This window comes from Typopeltis vanoorti, chromosome 4 (assembly GCF_054136105.1).
Source record: "Typopeltis vanoorti isolate ZY-2024b chromosome 4, IOZ_Tvanoo_1.0, whole genome shotgun sequence".
Lineage (NCBI taxonomy): Eukaryota > Metazoa > Arthropoda > Arachnida > Uropygi > Thelyphonidae > Typopeltis > Typopeltis vanoorti.
In genome coordinates this window covers 72,905,363-72,933,329 of record NC_143552.1, presented here as the reverse complement: position 1 = coordinate 72,933,329, position 27,967 = coordinate 72,905,363, and the positions used below count along the sequence as shown (strand labels likewise).

Sequence of the window (27,967 nt, the reverse complement as noted above, 5' to 3'; positions counted from 1 at the left end):
TTAAGTCATTCCTTATATCATTTATGTACAAATTAAACAATAATGGTACAAGCACAGAGCCCCTTGCTGCACATCAGTGGTTACCTCCTGCATCCTGGCCTTTTCCCCCATACACTACGTTTGGGTATCTGTCTGTCCATGAGCCATCCTATTTGTTCTAATTTGCTTATCAGTAGTCCATGGGGGGGTATCCTGCCTAAAGCCTCAGCAAAATCCATAAATATCACTGTATAGCCATTCCCCTTGCCCAACTAAGCTCTCGATTATTAAAAGTTAATAAATTACTAAGACAAGACCTACTTTTAAGAAAACCATGTTGGCTTCCATAGAGTATCATATTCTTATCTACCCATTCCCGATTTCTGTCTTTAACCAACTTTTCCAATACTTTTATTGGAAAATTTTTTAACCAACTTTTCCACCATTCCTGAGATGGTAAATGGTCTATAATTTTCTACCTCAGTTCTGGAGTCTCTTCTATGCAAAGGAACTATTTTACCTTTCTTCTACTTCTACTCCCTAGGGACCCTACCAGAGCACATACATAAGTTAAATAACCAAGAAAGAAGCAATGACAATTCCTTTGCGAATTCGCATAATACCGGATCTAATATCTCATCCATAACTACAGAAGTATTTGCATTTAAATTCAGCAATATCCTAAGTACCTCTGATTCAGTAACTTCAAATGTCATATCAGTTATTGCTATATAACACACAGAAATATCCTCACTCGAGTGATAGACATTTGAAAAGTGGTCATTCAGTAACTCTACTATTGTATCTGATTCAATCACTTCGCTACCATCAGTGCCCACTAAAGTAATCCTTCCAAAGTCATTCTTCATTTTACTTGCAAAGTAGCGAAAGAATTCTTTGGGCTTTCCTTTGTGCTGCTCATGAATGTGTGGATCACCTTTCTCCTTGTAAAAACTTCCATAATATTTTCGCAGATCACGCCTAATGCTACTATCGCCTACTTTATTTATCTTCCTGACCATGGAAAAACATGGCGTAGGCGCTTGGATTATTTGCTGTACCAACTCCGTATGAACAAAAATAATGCTGAACAATAAATGTCTTTTTTCCCAACGTCAACACGACTGCTACAGCTAAATGTAATAGAGTAGACTCTATGTTTTCTATTAATGTGCATGCAGTCGAATGGCATATCTCATAGCGCATGTACATGAGGAAGTGGGTGTCAAAGTTCCGTACTTTTCTTTTTTTTTTTTTTTGAACACTGTATACTTGATTACAAGGGCATGCAATAAATTACCTGTTATTAAAACCATATTTTCAGTAAAAACTGATATCCTTTGAATTGTTTGCTACTTATAATAATAAAAAAAAATCAGCTAACGCCTTTTTATTCCCGTATACGGGGAGTAGGCGAGGCCATTTAGCCCTATCTCGAAAAGCGAGATTATTAACTCTAGATTTACACATAAAATAAAAATAAATCAGCTAACGCCTTTTATTCCCTTATAGGTAGACTATACAACAGAAATACAACACCACATATTATACAACTATACAACAGAAATTAATGGATTTAAAGGAATCTCTGAATTTAAATAAAAATAAATATATGAATGTGTAAACTTAGATCTCGAAAAGCGAGATTATTAACTCTAAGTTTACTCATAGAATAAAAATAAATCAGCTAACGCCTTTTATTTCCTTATAGGGAGTAGAAGGCGTTAGCTGATTTATTTTTATTTTATGTATAAACTTAGAGTTAATAATCTCGCGTTTCGAGATCTAATTTTATACATTCATATATTTATTTTTATTTAAATTCATAGATTCCTTTGAATCCATTAATTTCTGTTGTATAGTACCAACGCAAGTTGGCAGCACAGTCGTAGTTATTGGATTTTGATGTGTGTGTGTGTATCTCCTTTATTCCTTAAATATTCCTTTAAGTTGCTTGATTGTACTTTGGTTCATTATGAAATTAAAGCTGTTACATCACCGTATTTCCTAAAAAAGAGAGAGAGATAATTATAGTTTTTTGATTTTATTAGATGTGAGAGTAGAACTTGGGTGCACTTCGTGAATAACTACTTCAAGTTGTTAATATGGCAGAAGGTGGCAATGCGGAAGATCGAGATGTTCGAAGCAATAAGGAGCAAAGTGCCGAGATTTCTTCATCGACAGATTACAGTGGATCTGATTTCATTGGTAATCATAAAGAAACAAATAGTGAACCTTCTCCTGCTGCAACCCCAATTCGTTACAGAACGTCTTCTGAATATGCAGCTGCTGTTAATCAGTGGCTGTGGCAATGTTATTACTGGCAGTGCTTTTCAACCTCACTCCCTTATGTGATGATGCAGACATGGTGCCAAAATCAGGCGGCTACCGTCGGAACAACTGACTTGAACCGGAATTTTCCAAATACTTATTTTCCAAATCAGAATTTGTTTGCTCCCTTTCCTGGAGTGTTACCTCGACAAAATCAGGGGCAGAATGGATCAGTTTCAGCCTCTCAACAACACGGTATGCCGCCTGTAAGATTCCAGTAAATTTAATTTTATTATTTATTGTTTTGATATCGGGAGCTGTTAACATTCCGAAAAATAGCATTCCAGCTGTGTCAGTGAATTGTAATTTAAATATAACAAATAAGATGAAGCAATGTTGTTTCTTCATATTTCTCATGTCATCCCCCCCCCCCCCTTTTCTGTTTTATTCTGTGAAGCTCAGTTCATCCTCATAGAATCAGGAGGTCTCCATCTTGCATAACATAAAGCAGCCAGAAAATACATGCAATTTAAATTTGTAGACATAATATTGTACATATAGCAGGAGACATGGTACTGAAAAGATTACGTACATTAAGCGATTCTATTACTCATTGTCTTTTGTACTGCATATAATTTCATGCCCCTCTATCTGCTGACTTTTTTTTTTTTTTTTGTAAGGAATTATTCTTACAACCAAATTTACATTGTCATCTTTTACTAAAAGTCACTTCATCATGTCATACAGACTCATTTTTTGCTGCATGTTTACTAGAGATATTTTCATGGACCTTGCTTGATTGGATGGATATGAGTATTTCCATCATGTGCTAAAACTTGGAATATGTGCAGTGCCCAACCAAACCTTACTAAATCAACATTGTTTTTTTTTTCCTCTTCAGATAGTGCTTGCAGTTTTCATTTTATTTCTTTCTGATATATAGATTAAAAGGTATAGCATTCATGTGTAATATTTTAGTAGAATTTTGCTTGAAGTTGGGTGAATTTTCTCAAGCTTTCAAAACATTTTTGATTTCCTGTGAAGAATGTTGTTATATCTGATATCAAAATAGGCTTCTAAGAATTAACGCTTATTCATCTTTCTCAAAAAAAAATAAATAAAAACATAACAAAAATAATAATTTTATTGAATATTAACAGCTTTTATCTGATACATTTGCTTTGCAATTTTGAATTGTCAGTAATCGCATGGCTTGTTTATTCATTTGGTTCTAAGAGCATATCCCTCCAGATTATACTTTTTCATTAGCAAGAAAACGTACTTCTCTATAAACTATGAAGTAAGTAAGTGCCTCTTGATTTTTAGAAATGAGAATGGGGCAGTTATCTCAGTTTCAGTGAAGTGTTGACAGTCATTGTTGGTTCTGTAATTGGTACATTTTCATTATAATTGTTACTGAGATGGAATAGGTTTCTTGTAGGATATTGTGCAAAAATTATATAATGTGGTATAAAAATTCCATATTATATAATAATATGGAATCTGAGGTCCATATAAAATGGTCCTCAGATAAAATTATTTTTTAATAAGTTATTATTAATTTAGTATAATGTCAATATTTCATTATTTAAAAAAAAAGCACTACTAAATGCTTGTTGAATAGATATAGTGTAAAATTTATTATTATAATGTTAATTTTGAAGATTTTTCTTTAAAATTCAATAGTTATGTAATTGAAATTAAAAGATAAATGGCATCTGATACCATTTGTCTTAACTGTTTAATTTATTATAGGTTAGTAGAATAGTCTGGCATATTAAAAATGTCAGGATCTTGTCCATACCTTGCCAAGATTATGTACATTAAGAAAATCTATTATTCTCTTTTTTACTATATATACATTTCAATCCATATTCCAATACAAGACAGTGTTCAAACCAGTTTTAACTTATGGATCTGAGAGCTGGGTCAGAAGTAAAACACTTGACCAAAGACTAGAGACCGCAGATATGAGAGTCCTGAGAAAGATTAGAGGCATGAACAGATGGCATCAATGGCAATATCATATTAAAAACGAGTATATTAGGAAAGAACTTGATATTGTCAGCATCCAGGAATGTGTTAGCAGAGCTAATCTCAGGTGGTATGGTCACTTAAACAGAATGGGCGAGGAAAGATTAGCAAAAACAAGTGTTCTCTGCAGATTGGCAGCAAAACGACCCAGAGGAAGACCAAGATATAGGTGGATTGATATGGTATAAAGTGCCTTAGATGATAGAAATATAAGATCTGATAATGTTGGAGTCTTGACAAGTAACAGACTGATTTGGAGGAAAATTGTAGATAGGAAGTTAGTAATGATGTAAATTTTTCATGTAGTACTATCATATCCTGTACACCCCTTGAGGGTACATGTTAGGAATTTGATGATTTCATTTCAATCCATGTCCCTATTTTGCTCACCCTTAGCTGACCATTTTGGCAGTAGATGTCAATTAGTTATTTACCATTAATGAAGTGGAGAAACCCATTTTTACATACATACTTCCTCCCTCACTAATTCTCTAGTCACCTTCATGAATTGATTTTTTTTGTTATCTTATTATAACCAAAATAGAAGCATCAATATCAATGAAATCTTGTAGAATTATATAATCATTTCAGGTAGATCATAAGTGACAAACTGGAATGGCATGCTTGTCTGAATTTCCCAGTAGAAATTTGAACTCTTCTCTCTGCAATCATGACATCACTAATTGTAAACAGTTTCTGTTAATTTATTTTTAATCGTATTGATAAGAACACAGACTTATAAGAAAATAATTACTATTTATTAACTTATTTGCTAATATTTCACTGGTATTATATCCAGCATCTTCAGAGCACAAAAACAGTTTGTCACAGTATGCAAAACAACAACAATCTGATATAACAATGGGACTAGTTTAAACATTTGCAACAGACAACACAGAGACTGAAGTCCTAATTAGGCACCATATATGTTGGGAGAGGGAAAAAAAAGAGAGAGAGAGAGAGTGTATTAATTAGGTCTTAAGATGACTCTCTCCCAAATTTACCAACTTTTTGATAAATTTATACAGCTATACTTGTTGAGGTTTGGAGTATGTTTCAAGGCTTTTGTTGATTCCAGAAAGAATCTCTCTCTCTCTGACTTATAATGACTTCTGTGTAGCACTTTTGATTTTTTTCCAATTGAACCTATGTGCAAGGGTATCTTAGGCATGGTGTATTAGACCCAACTTGCCATAACGACAGTGCCGGATGTATTTTTAATGTAAATTAACTGGAGTGCCCCTCTTCTCAACAGCAAAAAGTATTTTTGGGATGGAAGAGTTTTTGTTTGCCATCTCAAATGTAACAACAGTATTTTAGGGTTGGACAGATTTGGGATTTGTCTAGGATTAACATTTGCTAGATGAGAAGTTAAATGAAGAGTACTCAATATTCTTGGAGGTAGAGGATGCTGTGGATGTGATTCACTGGTAACAGGAAAAAAATCCTGATCTGGGTATGTGAGGAGAAGTGATATGAAATCTGCTAAAAAAAAGAAGTCATAACACTACAAGTGTTTAAGGCATTGGTCTTGGATTATCATGAAACTTGGAATGGTTCAGTATTGTAAGGGTTGTCAAATGACGGTATGAAGTATACTCTCAATAGCAAAACAGTGGATAGGATTCGAGATTGGTGAGAGGATTATTTTATGAATAGGGGAAGAAAGTAGCCAGAGATAGAGTCCTGGATAGTCTTCAGCATTGGTAGGAAAAACGAATAAGAGGAAGCTGCTCACAACAAAGTGAATGGCCAGAGAAGAAACTTTAACTTAGTTACACAGGATTTAAGACAGACCATAAGATGGCAGCGTACTAAGGCGCTTTCTCTTCCAGATCTGATCATATGCTTTGGAAATTTGAAGAGTAATTACATGATTTTTTCCCAACCTTTTCATGGCTTGTGTTTAGTAGTCTGCTGCAGATCGAGAGAATTCATACTCTGATCACTGCAAAGAAAGCTTTTAAAAAAAATGACAAAAATTTGAAAACCAGATGGGCCCATGTAACTCTCAATGACCATATTTATTATTTTATCACTTTAGCTATCATAATGCTATTTTCTCTTGAAATGGAGTGAATTGTAAAAAAAAAAAAAAAAAAAAAAATCTGATTCAGATATTAAAAATTTAGCATATCATGTACCTGTACATAAATGTTAATTTTTTTCTTTTTAAGCATTTGTTCATTTATTTTTTTACTTCTGTTGGAACTGTCACATTGCATATGACTCATGATCCTAAAAAAACTGTCTTGATAGGCAGATGTACTAAAATACACTGAAAGATGTACCAAAAAAATTGCAATTTTCTTCATTTTCAAAAGACTGTTGAGGCTAAAGGGATAAAAATAACAGAATGGACCAATTTTGGCCATACATATTCTCCACCACACACACACACACACACCAATGAAACAAAAAAAAATCAGACTTGTGGATTCAACCATGGTCAAACAGGGTAGAGCAAAATGGGGAAACGAGCATATGACTACCACTTAAAAAAAAATTAGTTTGTTTGAAAATGCACATAAGAAATAAAAAAACACACCCTAAGATTATAATGGCAATAAAAAAAAAAAAAAATCGGAAATTGGACAATCTGGAAGTGAGCTGTGATTTATTTTAAAACCCTCCAAAATTGCAAAAATTCTGTGGATTCACTAAATGAAAATGGTCACCTAGCTCAGATGGTTTCGATGATGCCCTTTGCTTAATCCCTCTAGGATGGATAGAACCTTTATCAGGGCTCTTGATGATGAGTTAGCTGATGTCATACAGAGGCAGCAGGTTTTTTCCTCTCAGAAACTGTGTGAATGTGGAGGTTCATCCTGTAAAACAGGCAGACTGACCAAAAGAACACCCACAATTTACAGCTTTTTAATACACTGTGCAGATAGGATTAACCTACCTTCTCAGAGCACTAATTAGGTTTCCAAGAAGCCAAGTGACAGACCATTGAGCCTAACATATAAGGGGAAAATGTACTGTAATTAATAGGATGCTGGCAGGGAGGAGGGATTCCTTCCATATAAAGAAAAGGGGAACAGAAATAACTTACTTTAATCAAAATTGAAAATTATATAGCTTGAGCGCTCTGATTTCATTTGGAATGAACCCAAAGTAGTCTTTCATTCAGTGAGAGGAGACAGGAACATAATACATAACAGAAGAAATTTAGTTGACTATTACTCTTAAAATTCATGAATGATCTTTAGACCTGGAGTTCTAGTTTTGGAAATACTAGAAAGTACTAGTGCTTGGGAAGTACTAGTTTTGGAGAGGAAGAACTTAGGCAGCAAGTTAAGAACTCAATGGAGAACATTCATCTTTAGCACTACCAGTTTGTAGGCTGTTACATGTTTTAATAATGGCCCGGACTGTTAGAGTATTTCTGAATTGTCTGTTCACTAGGTGAAATATATACAATTAAAGAAGAGGTGCTAATTGTCCTAATGGCTTATCTTGGGAGTATCCTGGACATGTTTTGAGTTGTCATTATGATGGCTGACTGGAGTCTGGTGATATACAATGGAGCAATGGTAAAGAATCTGGGGCTATGATGCTTCCAGGATATGTATGGTTTCCCAAAGTACATAAAAATGGCATTTCACTCTACACTATTATAAGTGATACAGACAATCCTTCAAGGGCATAATGGGTCTTCCCTCCACTCGTACATTAAGAACACAGTACTTTATTAACATAAGTTCTCACACTCAACATGGAAGATATCTTAGTTTTGATGCAATGACAGTCTTCTGAAATAAATTTTTTTACTGTGTAAGGAAGGTGCACGTGATCTCTCTGCTTTCTCCCCAATAGCAGATTTTTACATGTAGTCTTTTGAACAAGAAGCTCTAGATTTTCCTTCCCTTTAAAATCAAAAAGTATGGTTCAGATGTGCCATCATCTGGTCACATGCTGTTCAAACTATGAGTTTGTTGTTTGTTCGAACTACTTGCACAAATAAACAACATAAATATTTCATAGTTTAACTTGGAAAGCAAAGTTTTCTCAAACTTTGTGGTTACATGCTTTCCATCGGGTGATCTTGTCTTTTCTATTTATTGAAAACACACACACACAGAATTTGTTGTAGACTCCTACCATCTGTGAACATGCTTCAGTGAACAAGCCCTTAAAAATAAACTCAGTCATCATAAAAATTCTACATAATAAATTATCCAAGAAAAAGTAATTGACAGCTTTAAATGGGATTGCCAATGGCCATCCTATACAGTAAAGGGATGACCAGAGAAAATTGAGATAGTACTTTCAGAGTACACTCCATGAGTAATTCCCCTTGAAACCTAAGAACTTCTTCAGTTTTTTGAAAGATCCTCTTCCCCATTAGCCCATCCCAGAGGTCTTCATGGTAAAACAGGGAGATGAAGAACACACAATGCACATCAGATATCTACACTGAGGAAAATCAAGTTTCTTGGATCATGTTATGATCCAAGAGACCTGATTTTACAGTTACACTAACCACAGGATTGATTGGCAGAGAATACTCAATGTCAAGTTATGGTACAATAGGAAGTTCAAGGAAGCATATAAGGTCATTATCTATTTTTCCCATCTTAATCAATATGGCCTTGAGATTTCAAGAATTTGGTCAGCTATTATTTGATCTCTAGTGTTTGTTACAGATATTGGTATTTTTTAAAAAAGGAGTAACAGTGTAAATGATATAAGGCCTTCAAAAAAAAATGCTGTTGGCATCATCAGGGTTCAATTGGGGTCTCCCCCCTCATTGTTTGGGCCCCTTAAATTGGCCTTAATTCTTGGACCCCCCCCCCATCTAGAGCCTTCTGTGCCTGTACATAATTACAGCCCTGAGTTCGATAGATAAAGATAAGTGCATGTGAGCACTACATGAATAAGTGAGAGTGAAGTAAGTGAAGAAATACAGCTAAGCCTAAAGTTTCAGTGGCCAGGAGCACCCATTCAGATACAGATGGACCTGAATGGGCATTCTTTGCTATTGGGCTAATCATTCAAGAATAAACATTTCCCAAATGATAGGCAGTTTTGTACTTCCAAATTTATTGAATTTAAGATGTTTTTTAAGGCAGAGGTGAATTCAAGGAACTGTCTCACAAATATAAATTAACCAAACACTTAGCCATAATGCTCTATCAGAGAGTGCTTTAATTAAGTGCAACACCTCTTCTCACACAAAGAACTCTGTGTAGTTTGTCTAATATTAAAAACATCACCCTCCATGGTACTGCTATTATAGTCTGTTTTGATCACTCTTTCTCAAGACATCGTTCACCTATTCCAGGCTAAATTTCCTCCTTGATATCTCAGCCCTGTTTCAGTTCACCTAATGCTTGGATAGTTTCATTTTGTAAGGAAAAAATCTACACACAAATAGAAGATGCTGCCATAGGCTTTCCACTGTCTCCCCCTCCCCACCCCCATGCTAAGTACTTTATGGAGACCTTTTGAAAAGAAAACTCTAAACACTACTCCACACAGTCCTACTGTTTGGCTACACTTCATAGATGATGCGATCTCCATTCAGTCATGTGACCGTGACATGCTATACACTTTTATTAACATATTTGAAACATATTGTTAACATCCTAGGACTCGATTTCTTTACAAAAAAAAACACCACCCTTGTTTATGTGGCCAGCCTAATGGATCACACACACAGGCAGATACAATCACCCTGCCTACAGTATGCCATTATAAAAACTTGTTGACAGCAAAATTGATTTGTTCTGATAATTCCCTCACTATTGATCACTTACACAATACCCTCTTAGTCAATGGCTACAGTTCCTACCAGATCAAAACAAAATATTAACACCCATATCCACACACTGCTCTCTAAACATACTGTGGTAAATCCATCACCATTCTGCATATTCATTCCACCTGAGAGACACAAAATCCTGAAGAAATACAATCCAGTAACTACTTTCAGAGTCAATACAATGAAGCAGTATCACTTATCTACAAGACCAGCTGTAACTTTCTGGACTTGCCTAGTGCCTTTCAAGTATCTTGCAGCTGTAATATGCTCTACTATGACCAAATAGAACATCCAATTTCCAAAGTATTACTTACATACGAAGTATTAAGCATTAATTACATACACAAGTATTACTTCTGGTACCACCATTAGAGTCGCTCGGTATTTGTAAACCATGCCTTGGGTACCATTACAGACTGGAAGAAGGCTACCCTGCTTCATAGAAGCTAGTCTAAGTATGAAACTCTTCCTTAAATTATTATTATATTGGTATTAATAATAATAATTATATAAGGAGGTAGCAGGATTTTACCTGGTACCTGATTCTATCATCCAGTCATCTATTTGTTTAGCATTTACTCCGTAAAACCCTTTAGTAAAATATGTTTCTATGATATCTCATTTTCTGCTTATCAGCTAAACTTTGTAGCCCAACCTCCAGTTTGTTCTCACCATTTTGTTTACTTGTCTCTAAATCCTCGCCACTTAACATCCCCCAGAAAGGCAACTAATTTTGTGCAGAATAGTCTAGATGTAGTCATATCAGAACCTTCCAAGTAATTTTTGAGCTCTTTAACCACTTTTGTGATATGTCCTCTGAACAAACTGTGTCCCCATTATCCTGTAAATCCCTAGCCTCAACTTCTTACGGTCCACTTTCATGTATGTAACAAGTTGTTTTTTTTTTTTTTTTTTCATCCTAAAATGCAAAATGTTTTAGCAGCCATTATCCTTTGCTCAAACTGCCAGTCTAGCAATCCTGTCTGTAGTGTCTGATGATCTATATTATTATTAAGAGAGAGAGAGACCTCCTGGGAGTCAGGAACTCATCGAGGGAGGCCACATATCACCAAATTATCACACGTTTTTTTTTTTTTTTTTTTTTTTTTTTTTTTTTTTTTTTTTTTTTTTTTTTAAATTCATTCACACTACTTGCCCTAACCACTTCCGAAGGCAATCTATTCCAATTATGCATTGCTCTTTGTGAAAAAAAATATAGCTCTTACCCCCTTTCTTAACTGTTTATTCTCAACACTTCCATGGATGTCTTCTCCCTGTCCTCTGTAAAATGAAATTTTCCATCTACTGCCATCCCATACAATAAAGGGATGTCCAGAGAAAGTTTAGAAATTTGTAAGTAACAATCATATCACTCGTTTTTCCATCAGAAACACAAGTGGATATTCCTTCTCAAATCATTATCATTAATGTACAAATTAAGATACTCGCTTATCAATCAGCTGCTGTCTTATTCGTGTCATCAGCACCATGTCCATCTGTTTGCTCCAACATAATGTGATGCAATTTCTTGTGGTATTCTGTCAAATGCCTATGCATCCAGCAGCACAGTGGTGTATCATTTCTCTTATCCAACTCAGAGAATCTGCCTTAAAAACTATTCTAATCTCAAATTTGGATGCATTAAAACTGTCACCATTTTGGAAATGCTCATCATCAGTCCAATAACCAAGAGCATCCAAATCCAGGTCACTAGTTGTGCAATTTTTACTTTAGGACTTTAGGCATTCATTTGTTTCTTTACCTTAATCTCACTTATGTGCCTGCATGTATGTATCTTTACCTTTGTATTAATCCCTGATGATGATAATTTGACTGGTAAAATGTAGAGAAAAAAAATTAAATTTTTTAGTTATCATATCTACATTATCTCCTTCTTAAAATATTACTGTTCGATCTCATTCTGTGCCACTGCTTCATATTACCAGGCATAAGCTAGCATAATGATAACTCACATGACCGGAATATTCACTTGGATATGCTATTCAAGAAGATATGCATCTTCTTTAGCTGTATACAGTTCACTTAGTACATTTGAGAAGATCTTTTGAGAAGTACATTTTAGACTCATTTCTGTTAGGAAATGAGTCTAAAACAAGCGGTATGTTGGTGATATATATTGATATCTTTATTATTTGGAAACATGACCTCTGAAGCCTGCAACAATTTCTCCATTTCCATAACTGTTATAAACCCACTATCAAATTTACATTAGAGCTTGAAAAAATATAGAAAACTCCTTTATCTTGATGTTCTCATCACTAAAATGCTTGAAAATAGTGTTATTCTTGAAGTGCATTGTAAACCTATGGAATGTTATCATCATGCCTTATCCCTTGACCATTATTCTCAAAAATTAGGCATAAACCATACCTTAACGAATTGAGCAGCTTCTATTATGCAAAATAACTTCAGACTCTTCCAAATTTTTTTGGTCTCAATGTTATTAAAAAAAAACAGTTGATAGGTTTTTTTTTTTTTTTTGAGCCCTATTGTTCCTAGTAACCAGAATATTCAATATAGAGACTCAGTCACAATTCTATATATTGATATATTGGCAGTCTGTCAATTAAACTAGCATCTCTTTTCAAAGATCACAATACGAGTAACTTTCAAACCATTTCAAGCTGTTCAGTCTCCTAAAGATGGCACACCGTTGTACAGATACTCAGGGGTATGTACAATTCCATGTTCTTGTGGTTTACATAACATAGATGAGATGTGGATTTGAGGTGAGAAAGAAGGAACATGTTGCAGATGTCGAGCATAAAAGAAAAGATAGATCTTGTATGGTCATCCATACTTATAATACTGACTATGCAGTTGATTGAAACCTTCTGACCATACCTTATGTAGAAAAGAACTTTTATTCCAGACTTCTGAAGGAATCGGTTACAGTCATGCATTCATGTGGATCACTGGATAAAAACCAAGGATTGATATTAAGTGACATGGAAATCTTAACATCAGAGATTCCATCTTCACCAAAAATCACGTCTGTCATTAAACAGACAGCTAAATGTACACCATGTGATTTGATGTTTATTGGGTAGCATGAATTTATTTATTTGTCTTGTAGCAGTCTTTTAGCATTTAGTCAACCTTATGATCTATGTATTTATATTTTTGTTGTTTAAGCCATGAAGAAGCCACCAGTTCTATTTTAAGTGACGAAACTAGTAGGTGTATTTTACATATCTTAACGATAAATTACTATTGTTAAAGTAGAGGCTCTGTTAATAATGCATACTTAAGTCTTCAAACTTGGGAGTGCTCCATATAACAGATCTTTGATTGAAAACATCTTTATAAAGGTTTCTTGCATCATTACAAGATCCAAATACTGGTATTGTTTTATCCACAGGGCTCTTTTATATCTAAATTTAGTAGGACAAGAGAGAGAGACTTGAGATATGCTTGATAGCTTTCAAGCTTGTGAATTTTAAATAAAGGTACCCCCCCCCCCCCATATAACATGGTAGTGGGTTTCTTTAGTATAAAATTGTTATATGGTACTAAGAACTAATACAAAAGTGTATGTGGGTTGGGAGGAGGGGTTATGTTCCAAAAGCTAACAAAAAAAAAGATACCATTTTATTTTTATTGGAAAAATAACTATTGGAAATTTAATTTTTATTAAAATAATAATAACTGATAATTTAAAAATCATTCATTAAATAAATAGACAGTTACCTAAGCTTTTTTATTTGCTTTTTAGTAAATTAGTCTCTTTATGTGTTACTACACATAAGGAACATTGCATGATCTTTTGATGCATTAAAACCTGATGCAGTTTCTTTCTTTCTTTTTTTTTTTTTAAATAAACATTCAGTTGAACATATTTTCCCCACCAAAGAGCTGTCTCATTGGCATTGAAAACTTGATGTGGTGCTTTTGTGTGCGCTAATAATTTTTTGAAATTTGGAATTTAGAAATACATACAGGGAAAAATTTATAAACTATCAAATAAAAATTAAAATTAATCTTACAAAAGGCCTTAAAAATTGCAAATTAATTCTTCGAAGTTACAGTTTTTAATGGTCTCAAACAAGCACAAGTTCAGTAGCACAGAACCTAATGGGGATTTCTCAGTATCTATTTTTTAATTATTAATTGTTTAATTTAAACTAATTTTTTTGTTGCATCATGACTAATGAGTTAGCAGCAGGGATTCACAGAAAAGAATAGAAATGCTGAACAGTTACATCCAACATAGCAGTAGGGTTTTGTCTTTACAAAAAGCTCAAAAATATGTTAGGTTTACCACATTCTCTGTGTTAGAGCATAATGTGTTGTAAAAGTACTGTGTTATACAAGGATTGCTGGTATTTTAAATATGTTAGACTAAAGCCTGTCATATTGAACCTCGAACTTATGCACACTCCCCACATTCACAACACATTCTGCTCATCTACCTCTCTCCACTTAAAAAATCTGCTTCTCACACTCTTCTTCACCACACCTTTCCACAACTTCCAGGGATAGCTTCTTGTTTCCCCCCCATGCTCTTTATAATTCTCTTTGTATTAATCCAGTAAAATCCCTTCACTGATTTATGTCTCTATCATATCGTCATTTCCTTCTATCCACTATGTTCTGCAGTCTATATTCTCTTGATCCTCTTTGCATACCCAACATCCAGACTCATGATATTACCTTGGTCATTTGTTTCAACATAATGAAAACTAGATGATCAGATTTGATTACAGTAGTTCATCTGCGTGGTCTGACCAATGTGCTATACCTTACAGTGGCTCCACTACCTCCTTATCATAGTAGCAACAATGTGCAGTTTTTTCTGCACTTGTAATGTGTTTTCTGAACTTTAATTTGCTGTCAACTATTACTCCCAGATCACAAATTTCATTCACTTCATGAAGCATAGTTTCAGCAATTCGGTAAGTACATACTCTTATACCTCTGTGTATAATCCAAACTGCTCCATTTTGCATTTATTAATATTAAAACTGAGATCCCACCCATTTGCTCAAGCTAAGTCTGTTCAGATCTCCCTGAAGGGAATTATTATCAGCAACCCCTTAAGTATCATCAACTTTTGCATCATCAGCAAATAGAAGATCTCCAGTCAATACACATGAAATATGATTAACAAATAAGTAAAAAGTAGAGTCCAAGAACTTCAGGTATGCCACTGGTTATCCTCCTTTTTTTTGAGACAGTACTCCATCATACACATCTTGCTGGTATCATTCAGAGAGCCAATCTTCACTCCATTTAACCAATCCCATCTTCAGCAGCTTATATACCAACTTTTCACCTGATATGTTAAATGACTTTGCATAGTTCAAGAATATCATTGTATATAAATCTTCCTTATCAAAAACATTTGTTACCTTATCATAAAATGCAAGCAGGTTGCTAAAACAAGATCTACCTTTTGCATATCCATACTAACCATTGTCGAGAATCTTATGTGCAACAAGCCAGTTGTGTATTCTGTTCCTAACCAATTACTCCAATGACCATCGCTGCAGAAAAAGGTATAAAGACCAGCTCGTGGAATGGTACTCTTTTTGCCTTTTTTTGCTGCAAGACTTGTTTCATTAATACTCCTGATTCTTTCATCTCTAATTCCACTGTTTTTGTGGAATGTCTCCCATCTAGATGCTGTGCATTTGCTTCAAGTGCACAACATCAGTTACTTCAGATTCCCTTCCAACTCACTCCATACATTTATAAATTGCACACCCTTTGTGTGGCACAACTTGGTCATCTTGCCATTCATTAACACTCATTCCATTCCATATTCATTCTTTTATTATTTAGAAATCTGAACTTTTATATAAATAAATATTAATTTCTGAGCCATTATTATATATCATTCCATGGAATTGTTGAATTTACCAGGCTGGTTGTCCAAGTGATTAGTGCAGCCACTCTCCAATCAGCATGCTGTGGGTTTGAATCTCACTGTGCTGATGGATGATTTGTGAATGTCCTTAGGCAGGTGATATGTTTTGTTGCTTGGTGTGAGACCACCACCACCACCCTGTTTAGTGGAAGCCTGAAGTGGATGGAAAAGGTTTTTTTGGGCTCTAGAACAGGGTTTACAGATTGTTTAACCATTAGTCCTCCCATGGTACTAATAATAATGTGACACACCTTCCGTAGTTAGGATTCACATAAAAACAAATGATTGAACTTGTGAATTATTATTTGTTTTTTTTATATTGCTCCCACTCACAAAACATTATCTGAAAACCTATAGTACAAAATGTACTATAGGTTTGGATTTTTTTTTTTTTTTTTCTAATTTTATCAGTTGTATACATTTTTTTTTTTTTTGGATTTTTAATTTATTTTTTACGTAGTACTGGTACCATGCTCTAGAGACCAAACATGGAACTTTGTCAAGCTCAGGCCTCCAATAAGTGGGCCAGTAGTCTCATTCCAGGTGATAAAATTCATCTCCCACCTTAAGACAATTGCAAACATCCATGCCTATGTTGGGATTCAAACCTACAACTACAGGATTTTAGTAGTGGAGCCATGTTGCACTTGAAGTAAATTGTCTTAACCCTCAGGTATAATTACCACTAGTACACAAATAAACAGTATGCAAATTGTTAATTTATTATTAATATTAATAATTGCTGTTATAACAGTTTGCACCTATATGTACACACTTGGGCTCTAGAACAGGGTTTACAGATTGTTTAATCATAAAGAAATTTTAAACATACAGGGTTTCACAAAAATCATTTTGATATTCTAAATTCAAATATTTTTATTGATAGTTGTCAATCTAAAATACATTTTTGTTATATATGTAATTTTACATATGTGGCAGTTGTGTGTACAGTTTTGTACACAACTGTATGTACCAATTGGATTCAAATTGGTAGGTTTCAAGAAGATGATGATGACAGATCAAAAAACTAACAAAAAATTATCTAGTTGAGTAACTTCATGACAAGTTGTCAATGGAGTTAGTGTTCACACATCAAGTGACTCCACTGAGTGTTATAAATTAAAGATGCCAAGAAATTAAATTCTTGGTTTCATCCTTTATCCAAGTGTAAGCAAACAAAGTTTGCACATGTATATAAAGACTAACGACTTCACATCATATGCTTTAATATCCCATAGTGCAATGCACATATCCTTACAGACATAATGCTTTGCATTATGCGATGGGCTACTATCCAGAATGGTTTCGACCTTTATTGAGGTCTCATCAGCGGGAGCCAGACCGTAATACCAAGATTGAAGTGATGCAGAAGTTATACAAGTAGCCAAAAGGTGTCACATCTTATTATTAAAATACTCTGGATTAGAGATGGATGTTGAAAGTTGTTCCACTCAGTTATATTGTAAATTAAAGATGCCAAGAAATTATATTCTTAATTTCATCCTTTATCCAAGTGTAAACAAACAAAGTTTGTGCATGAAGTAGTGATATTTCTCAAACTAAAATGCATTGGTCATTTACTTACTCATAGTTTGCAAGGATAGAAAAATTAGAACTCCATGGTGGACACAGGAAGTTAAAGAGGCAGTGAAGGAAAAGAAGAAAGCATATCAAAAGTTTTTGGCAAATAAGTCAGCTTGTGCTCTTAGAGAATACAGAGACAAATGCAAGAATGCTAAACACTGTGTAAAACTAGCTAAACAAAAGTCATGGGAGGACTTTGACAAGAATATAGAAAATAAATATCAAGAAGGTGGCAAAATATTCTGGAGGTTGTTGAAGAAGCTTAGGAATGGAGGAAAGAGTGCTGTAAAAGGAGTTAGAGATGATAAAGGTGACATGAAAACAGGAGAAAAAGATATCCTTGAAGTATGGAGTAATTACTTTGAAAAACTGCTAAATGAAACAAGCAGTGATGACACCACAGTGATAAAAAAAAAAACACTGACCAGGCATGCAGTCAGGAATACATATCCATACTTGAAGTAGAAAAAGCCATCAAAGGCTTAAAATGTAGAACAGCAGCAGGAGTAGATGATATTCGACCAGAAATGCTGAAGTATGGTGGTATAAAAGTCTTACAGTGGCTGCACTGCATAGTTCAATGCCTGGACAGAGGGACGAATTCCCGATGATTGGAGTAGAGCTCTCATAGTACCCATATATAAAAAGGGAAATAAAACTGAATGTGAGAATTACAGAGGTATTTCCCTACTGAGTATTCCTGGCAAGATTTATGCCAGTATACTTGAGAAACGATTGAGAAGAATTGTGGAAGAAAAGCTGGGTGAAGAACAAGCTGGATTCAGGCCAAATAGAGGCTGTCAGGATCAGATCTTCACTTTACAACAAATAGTCGAGAAAGCATGGGAATATAACAAAGATCTGTATTTAAGTTTTGTCGATCTGGAAAAGACATATGACAAGGTGCCAAGAGAGAAGCTATTCAGCACGCTACAGTTATATGTTATCAATGGGGCATTATATCAAGCAATACTTAGTCTTTATTTGAGTTGTAAGTCAGCAGTTAGAATTGAAGGAGATACAGGAAGATGGTTTAATGTTAAATCTGGTGTGAGACAAGGATGTGAGACATTATCTATATGGACACATTATGAAGGAAAGTGGTATTAAACATGATATCAAAATTGGAGATGTTAATGTCAGCTCTTTGCTTTATACGGATGATGTTATACTTCTAAATAAATCCACTACAAGTCTGCAAGATTCTCCAACTAAATTGAATAACTGTTGTAATAGATATGGTATGAAGGTCAGCAATAAAAAGACAATGAAAATAGGCAGAATCATTGAAAATGTCAACTGTGTTGTGAATGGGGAACCTGTGGAACAAGTAAAACATTTCAGCTACTTAGGCACGATATTTAGTGAAGATGGTAAATTAAATATAGAAATAGACAACAGAATCAGCAAAGCTTGTATGGTGGGAAGTCAATTGAATAAATTCATATGGAATAAGAGAGAAATTAGTCGGAACACTAAATTAGCTGTATACAAGACAGTGTTTAAACCAGTTTTTACTTATGGATCCGAGAGCTGGGCCAGAAGTAAAACACTTGACCAAAGACTAGAGACTGCAGGTATGAGAGTCCTGAGAAATATTATAGGCATGAACAAATGGCATCAATGGCAATATCATATTAAAAACAAGGATATTAGGAAAGAACTTGACATTGTCAGCATCCAGGAATGCGTTAGCAGAGCTAATCTCAGGTGGTATGGTCACTTAAACAGAATGGGCGAGGAAAGATTAGCAAAACAAGTGTTCTCTGCCAGGTTTGCAGCAAAACGACCCAGAGGAAGACCAAGATATAGGTGGATTGATACGGTATAAAGTGCCTTAGACAATAGAAATATAAGATCTGATAATGTTGAAGTCTTGACAAGTAACAGACTGATTTGGAGCAAAATTGTAGATAGGAAGTTAGTAATAGTGTAATTTTTTTTATGTAGTACTATCATATCCTGTACACCCCTTGAGGGTACATGGCAGGAATTTGATGATGATAGTTTTGTACACATATGTATGGACTAATTGCATTCAAATTAGTAGGTTTCAAGATGATGACAGATTAAAAAACTAATAAAAAAAAATTAGACGTTGCCCTATCATGAAATTACTTCATGTGCAAACTTTGCTTACATTTAGATAATGGATTAAACCATGAATATAATTTCTTGGTATCTTTAATTTATAATATAACCAGGTGGAAAAACTCTCAACATCTGTCTCTAATGCAGGGTATTTTAATAATAAGATCTCACACCTTTTGGCTACTTGTATATTGAAATATGACTTCTGCATCACTTCAACCTTGATATCACCTCTGGGTCTGGCTCCCACTGATGAATCCTCAATAAGAATAATCTCTCTCGGGTCTGGCTCCCGCTCATGCGCCTTTGTGCTGAAGTGGTTGCTTTCCCTGAGATATGAGCAGCTCTGCTCGGTGGAGGAATGAGCCTAGCATTGGGCAGAGCCACCACTGAGGATTCTTCTTGGTGGTGGGGGTGGGGTGAGCCTGTCACTGAGTGGAACTACCACTAAGTTTAAATGATCCTTCTGGTCACTCGTTGGGTGATCTGAGGGATCGCATGAGTTTTTGGAGAATCATCCCTTCACTTAAACATACCTCAATCAGGATAAAGAAATTTTAAAATAAGAATACAGTAGCACTTGGCAGATTACTCTTAAGCTGCATTCTTCAATAGACAATTCACTTAATTCCAAGAAGAAAGGAATATCACTCAAATCTGTGGTGAAGACATATCTGCCACTCAAGACATCCTTGACTCCTTACAGAAACATTACAAAAATTTGTTTGAAGACAATAGTACTGTGGGAAATTATAACTCTTGGAACATTAATGGCTTTCCTGTTCATATCCATGGATTTGACACACCTTACCGCATTTGAAGTTACCACAGATTATAAGGAATGCCAGACAAGAAAATCCCCAGGACCTGATGGTCTAGGGATAAAACTTTACCATGAGGCCTGGGATTTTATCTTCCCATTCTAGTTATACTGTTAATTCTTCTCTCTTTTCAGGACACACACCAAGTGAATTTGTGGCAAGCCATATCATCTTCATTCCAAAACCTAATAGGGATCACACCTTAATCAACAGCTGGAGACTATTTCTCTATCTAATACTGACTACAACCTATTTTTCCTGCATTATCATCAAAGTGGGAAATAGATACATAATGATAAGCACACATGTATATGGAGTTCCAGGCTGTGCAGTAGAGTTTAATCTGTTTCTGCTACATGATCTACTTCACTTAGTTAATATGAAAAAGCAGTCGATGTCAATGCTATCAGTAGACCTTACTCAAGCATTTGATAATGTCCGGTATCCTTTTCTGTTCCATATCCTCCAGCAAATAGTGTAAGCAAAAAGCTGCTATTCATTATCAAAGAAGCCTATGCTAATTCAACTACCTGCCTCCTAGTTAATGGGTTCCTGTCATACCTGGTCCAAATTCAAAAAGGAGTTAAGCAAGGTTGCCCTCTTAGCCCATTGCACTTTGCATTCGTTCTTGAACCTTTCTTCCAGAAAGTTGACGATACACATGCTGTGTGAGGAATAAACAGTTCTTTCAACTGAAGGAAAATAAGGTATTAGCATATGCTGATGATGTTGTTATTATTATTATTGTTACGTGACACCTCCAAGGAGTCCAAAGACTCATTGAGGGAGGGTACCTACTCTACAACTCTCCGTTTCCACCACTCAATCCATCAACTACACCAGTGCCATCTGCTACCCACCACCACCACGACTAGTATTTTGTGAGTTCGAAGACTCACAAAATATACTCCAGGCAGGCCAATGTAGTGGGCATTTTGAAGGATAATGATTCCGTATACATCTTTTTTGGTATTTTGGAAAAATTCTGCAAGATTAGTGAATTAACTACTAATGCAGATGAGACAAAATTAAAAGTTTTTGGAAAGTGGGATCTTGGAGGAATTCCTTTTGGACCCCCCTCCCTCCTAAGAGAGAACCCTCATTATTCTTGGAATTTCTTTCTCCACTTATCCAATATTACCAGTTCAAGAACTTATATACAAGAACATCGAAACCTTAGAAGACTGAAAATTGGGCCACTTTCCTTTTCTTCTAAAGCCATAGTACTCAAAACCATAGTCTTCCCTGTTCAGTTGTAAATAATAAATATTACAGACATCACAGAAGCTGAAGATAAGCAATTATATAGTAAACCTGTGCAATTTTTTTGGTCAAGCTGATACCAAGAAGTTGAAAACGAATTTCTTCAACTATCAAAGTATGGAAGATTTTGGCTTCCAGTCTTAAAATTCTGCTGTTTAATTAAGCAATAACTTCAAAAATCCATAAAATTCTGCAGACCAATCACACATGTGCAGATCTTTTCCTGTACTACTTGGGTTTTCATCTTCCAATGTTTGGAGCAAATGTGATTGTCAAGGTCCAAAAGCTGAGATTGTTCCTGAATACTACAACATTCTGTGCTTAACTCTAAGACTGCTACAACACTGGCATTGACATTATTTCCATTTAAAAAAAAAAAAAAAAAAAAAAAAATTGGTATAAAGAAATCTTTAATCTCTTTTGCTGCAAACTTCCACATTTGGGTACTGACAACAACACTTTGTTTCATAACTTATAGAAGTTCCAAGGATACCTTAATTGGAGGGATCTTGCTTGGAGAATTGCATGTGGTTGCCTTCCATTCAATACCATCAAATGGAGGTACTTCAACATCAGAGATCCAATATTTGACATCTGTTACCAATCAGAAATAGTAGAATTAGCTGTTAATAAGGCTGTGGGACTTGATAATATATCGCCACGTATTCTGAAGGAATGTGCCAGGGAGTTGACACCTGTCTTGACATATTTTTTTAATATGAGTCTTGCACTTGGTCAAGTCCCTAAGGAGGGCAAGATTGTGCCACTTCATAAAGGAGGTGATCGAACTCGGGCATTAAACTATAGGCCTATCTGTGTGTCAGGTGTTGTGGTTAAGTTGTTGGAGAAGCTTGTGAGAACTAGGATCCAGAGTTGGGTTGACAACAATGGTATCATCTTTGATGGACAGCATGGATTTGCTAAAGAAAGGTCATGTTTTAGTAATCTACTTACTTATTACAATGAAGTGACTGCTTCCTTGGACAGAGGAGAAGGATACACAGTGATATACTTGGATTTTGCAAAGGCTTTTGATAGAGTACCTCATGATAAATTGATAGTCAAACTGGAGCAGATGGGGTACATTGGATTGGTACATTGGTATATTAGATTGGTACATTGGATTGGAGATTGGCTGTCTGATGGGTATCAACAAGTTGTGTATGGGGGAGCGATATCGAGGAAAAGGAAAGTCACTAGCAGAGTGCCTCAGGGATATGTTTTAGGGCCATTACTGTTTAACTTGTATGTTAATGATATAGGTGAAGATTTGGATGGAGATATTCAGTTGTATGCAGATGATGCAAACTTTTGGGACGAACCATGAAGAGTAGTGAGGATGTTTTGATCTTGCAGGAAGACTTGAATAAATTGAGTGATTGGGCATGGAAATGGGGATGTCAGTTCAATGTTGCAAAATGTAAGGTTTTAAAATTTGGAAAACAAAGATGGGATGCAGAATTTATGCTTAGTGAGGATACATTGTTGGAGGCAGAAGAAATAAGAGATCTGGAAGTGATAGTGGATAAGGATCTGAAATTTAGGGGACACATTGCCAAAATTGTGAAGACAACACAAAGGCTTCTGGGAATGATGTGTAGAAGTAGGGAGATTCTTGTTCCGTTGTATAAGGCTTTGATTAGGCCACACATGGACTATTGTGCCCAGATTTGGTCACTGGGTTTTCAGAAGGATAAAGAGAGATGTTGGAAACGGTCCAAAGGAGACTGACTAAGGTAGTTTCTGACCTCTGGAATGTCGAGTATGCAGAAAGATTGAGAAGATGTAATTTGCAGCGTCTGGTGGACAGGAGGAAGAGGGGAGATATGATAGAGACCTACCTACAAGTTGGTAAGGGGTTGTTATAGGATCAATGCTGGAGAAGTTTTACAGAGAATAGTGGGAGAACCAGAGGTCATCCCTGGAAACTGTATAAAGAAGGTGTGAGTAGGGGAGTGAGAGGCAGTTTTTTTTTCATGCAGAGTTGTAAATGATTGGAATACCTTGCCTGAAAGTGTGGTGTCTGCAGGGAGTTTGAACATGTTCAAAGCACAGTATGATGAGTTGTATGTGTGATAAAAGGACCTCCTAGATGAGTCTTTGACTCCATTTAAAAAAAAAAAAAAACGTATTCTACAGCCTGTTTGGGACAGACAGAAAGTTTTCAAGTAACAGTTGGCTTGCATCAAGGGTCAGCATTAAGTCCGTTTCTGTTTAATATTGTGATGGAGGTGGTAACAGAGGAGGTGAGAGAAGATGCACCTTGGACAATGTTGTATGCAGATGACATCTTGCTGCATGTAGATTCAAGAGAAGAAGCGGAAACTAAACTGGAAAGATGGAGAAAAGTACTGGAAGAGAGAGGTATGAGACTGAGCAGAAGTAAGACAGAGTATATGTGTTGCGCAGTGGGCGGTGGCCAGGAGACAGATCTGGAGCTGGAAGGAAATGCCATCAGGACGGTGAGAGACTTTAGATACTTAGGTTCAACAGTGGAAGAAGATGGAGGAGCTGAGAAGGAAGTGGGATGCAGAATACAAGCTGGTTGGAGGAACTGGAGGGAGATGGCTGGAGTGTTATGCGATAAGAGGGTGCCGATCAATCTGAAAGGCAAAATTTATAGGACAGTAGTGAGGCCAGCTATGACATATGCTATAGAAACTGTGGCCCTGAGGAAAAATAACATCAGCAGGATGGAAGTAGCAGCGATGAGAATGCTTAGGTGGATGTGCGGTGTGACCAGAAAGGATCATCTGAGAAATGACTATGTCAGGGGAACAGTAAAAGTTACGAACTTAGGAGCGAAAATACAGGAGGCAAGGTTGAGATGGTTTGGTCATGTGATGAGGAGGGAGGATGAATATGTGGGAAGAAGGGTCATGCAGATGGATGTGCAAGGAAGGCGGAAGCGTGGGCGGCCAAAGAAGAGATGGAGGGAGCTGGTAGAAGAGGACTTGAAGATGAAGAACTTGGATATGGTGACAGCCCAAGACAGGAAGGTGTGGAAGAGACTCATAACAAACAGTGACCCCACTTAAGTGGGAGAAGCTGCAGAAGAAGAAGAAGAAGAAGATGTATTCTACAGCTGTCCCCTTGTCTCACGTTTTTGGAACAGATTATGTAATGTGTTGGTCATTCCGTTACTTACAACAGAACAGGTTGTTATTATTATTATTATTATTATTTTATTTATTTATTTTTTTTTTGTATCCACGACCTGCAAGCAATAGGAAGAGAATTTTGATTTTTATAATTAATGAATTAAAATACCATTTATGGAAGGTTGGAAAGAAACATTGATTTTAAAACCAGTAATATGACATCCAAATGCTTTATAATATTGTATTGTGGAAATTTTATTTTATCAGTCAGATGATTTTTGTATTTAGAAAGAAGCATTCCAGGAGATATCAAATGTTTGGCTAGGTGGTGTAGACCACCCACATTATGCAATATTCACCAAGGGAAGATAAAATTCTGTCAATTTTTGCTATGAGAGGTTATTTTTAAGTGGTTCATCCTCTTAATTCAGTATGATCTTATGGTCAGTTGCAGGGATAACTGGAGAGATAAGACTAACCACCTGGGTATCAATCATCTTTGCACTTTAGTGTCAGTTGGTCTTTTGGTTGTTCATCTACACGAGATTGGTGAAAAAGGAAAACTTATAACCTTTGGCTGTATTATGATATAAATGAGCTGAGACCAATTCTCTATCTCTCATATTATACATCTGTCTTTTCTTTTTTTATTACTGTCAGGCTCTCTTGTACCCCTATTTTAACTACTCTAGGCCTATTATAGCATCCCTTTACTTTTTTACTTCAATAAAGGTTGAAATCAGTCTGGGTAGTGGTCCTTCCCATAATTCATATTATTATACATCTGTAAGAATATGTGCATTGCATTATGGAATACCTATATACAGGTTGCCCTGTAATGAAGTTATTTCATGTGCAAACTTTGTTTGCTTACACTTGGATAAGTGTAATCTTGGATATGCTAACCGAGTGGTTAGCATATCCGCTCTCCAGCCAAAAGGCTGCAGGTTCGAATCCTGCCGTGGGCATGGATGTTTGTGAAAAATACTAGTGGTGGTCAGCAGTAGATGGCGTTGGTGTAGATGATGAACGTAGTTGAGTGGTGGTGACGGAGAGTTGTGGAGTAGGTGCCCTCCCTCGATGAGTCCTTGGGCTCCCTGGAGGTGCTAGGTAATAATAATAAAATAATAATAATAAAGGATGAAACCAAGAATATAATTTCTTGGCATCTTTAATTTATAATATAACCAAGTGGAAAAACTTTCAACTTCATTGAGTGTTAACTCAGTGAAGTTGAAAGTAACTTGATGTGTGAACAAAGACAAAATTGGAGGTCCTGTAACTACAGTTACTCTGAAAATGTTGAAACATGCATTACTAGCTAACTTATGGGCATATTATGAGCTACACACACAAATCACATTGAACTTGTTCTGCCTAATGGGGGGGGGGGTTTCAGGCTGTTAACCAATATCATAATTGTTGCTACTGTATCTCAATTTTTTGATTGTATTGGCTTTTTTAAAATACTAGCATGCTTTTTTTTTTTACAGATCTCTTATATAGAGCTAAATCTGTAGAGTTATCTATATTTTTTCAGCATATGTGATATATCACATGTTGAAATATATATATATATGGAAATCCATCCAAATGTCTTTTTCTCCTTTTAGGAAAGGAATTTCTAATACCACCATTATGGAAAAGGTTTGCTGCTGAAACAATAGACTTCTTCATTTTGTTGATTCTTAAATTAATTGTCACCTACATTGCTGTGGACTTTTTTGAATTAATGTAAGTAATTTTTTTTTCATCTAAATATGATCAATATCTGAAATATTGATCATTTCTAAATATTTGGTTGATTAAATATTCATTGGTATCTAAGGCAGTTGCTTGTAAGAAAATGCCTTCAAAATGGAGTAGAATATTTTTTACTTGCAAATTTTATATATATATAATTATCATTATTATTACTCAAAGAAAGCTAAAAAAGGATTCATCAAAGAAACCACATGCTATTTTGATACTCTGTTAATATAAATTATATGGTAAACCCTCATCTTCACTATTTAAGGATTTGTTCAGGCCAGACCATTTCTAGAAAGAAATTTACCAAACCAAATCTTGCTGTGCAAAAAAAAAAAAAAAACAAAGGAAAGAATTATTATAGTAGACATGTACCCTGTGTAGCAACATACTACTTTAATGAAATTATGTGCTGTGATGAACTACAGAAAGTCCCAGCCTAAGCCCTATAAAACTGATGTATGTTAAGTTCTATACAAACAGTAAAAAGCTTAAAGCATTCAGAATAAGTGAATTTTCTTATAAATGTCATAATCGGCAGAGAAATGTAATGACAGGAAATTGTATATGATGGTAAAACAACATTTATTTATTTCAAGCACTATACATAAACAAAGGAAATGGTGGAAAATAGAACAAAGAAAAACACGGGATATAGAACAGGAAATGTCTGGAAATCATATATTGATGATGGAAAAGAAATGAATTGCAGGAACTAAACAAAGAATACAAAACAATACATGAAAAAGATGCAAATGCAAACAGTGGGAAACATACATTATGGAAAATTATGGAGACAATTACCGTGTTAGAGCAAAACTTTAGTTTAATATAAACCAAAATGAACACTCGATGTTTCGACCTTCATATCAAGGTCATCATCTGGAGCATACACATATATATACAAAGAAACAAGCTGCACTACAATCTACATGGTTTGCTAAAGTTACTGACCAACCATTACAACAATTATTGGCCTGACCTCTGTTGAGGAAAAAAAAAAAAACCTTGACTACATCAAAGCTAGAGTCCTCCTACTACTACTACTCCTCCTCCTCCTCCTCCTACTACTACCACCATCACCACCAACCTGTTAGTTTACAAAATTAAATTGGGCTGGAGAGCAACATGTTTATATGTCATCATCTTCATGCATGTCAAGGATTTTAATTCTTTCATAATATCTTCGTTTCTTTTGTGATCAAATAGGGTATACTTTGCAGTTTTTCTCATAAACTTCATTTCTGCTGTTGTTAATCTTTGTTTCTCTTTTTTGTTTTATTGTCCAGATTTCGCTTTCATACATTAAGACCGGTAAGGCTAATGTATTGTATACTTTTAGCCTGGTTTGTTTTTGAACTAGGTTTGGTTTAAATATAGAGTTAATTACACCTGTTATTTTTAAATATTTTGC

The 27,967-nt window shown here is 35.3% G+C and overlaps 1 protein-coding gene across 1 annotated transcript in view; it reads left to right on the top strand.

Moving 5' to 3' along the window:
- The first annotated feature begins 1,891 nt into the window (after positions 1 to 1,891).
- LOC150107408 (protein FAM8A1) overlaps positions 1,892 to 27,967 on the top strand; it is a 66,523-nt gene continuing 40,447 nt past the window's right edge. The window contains exons 1-2 of the mRNA XM_090391275.1: positions 1,892 to 2,505; positions 26,418 to 26,538. Of these exons, the coding sequence (XP_090247401.1) occupies positions 2,085 to 2,505; positions 26,418 to 26,538 (542 nt within the window). The 5' untranslated portion in view covers positions 1,892 to 2,084. The remainder of the gene's footprint in view (positions 2,506 to 26,417; positions 26,539 to 27,967) is intronic.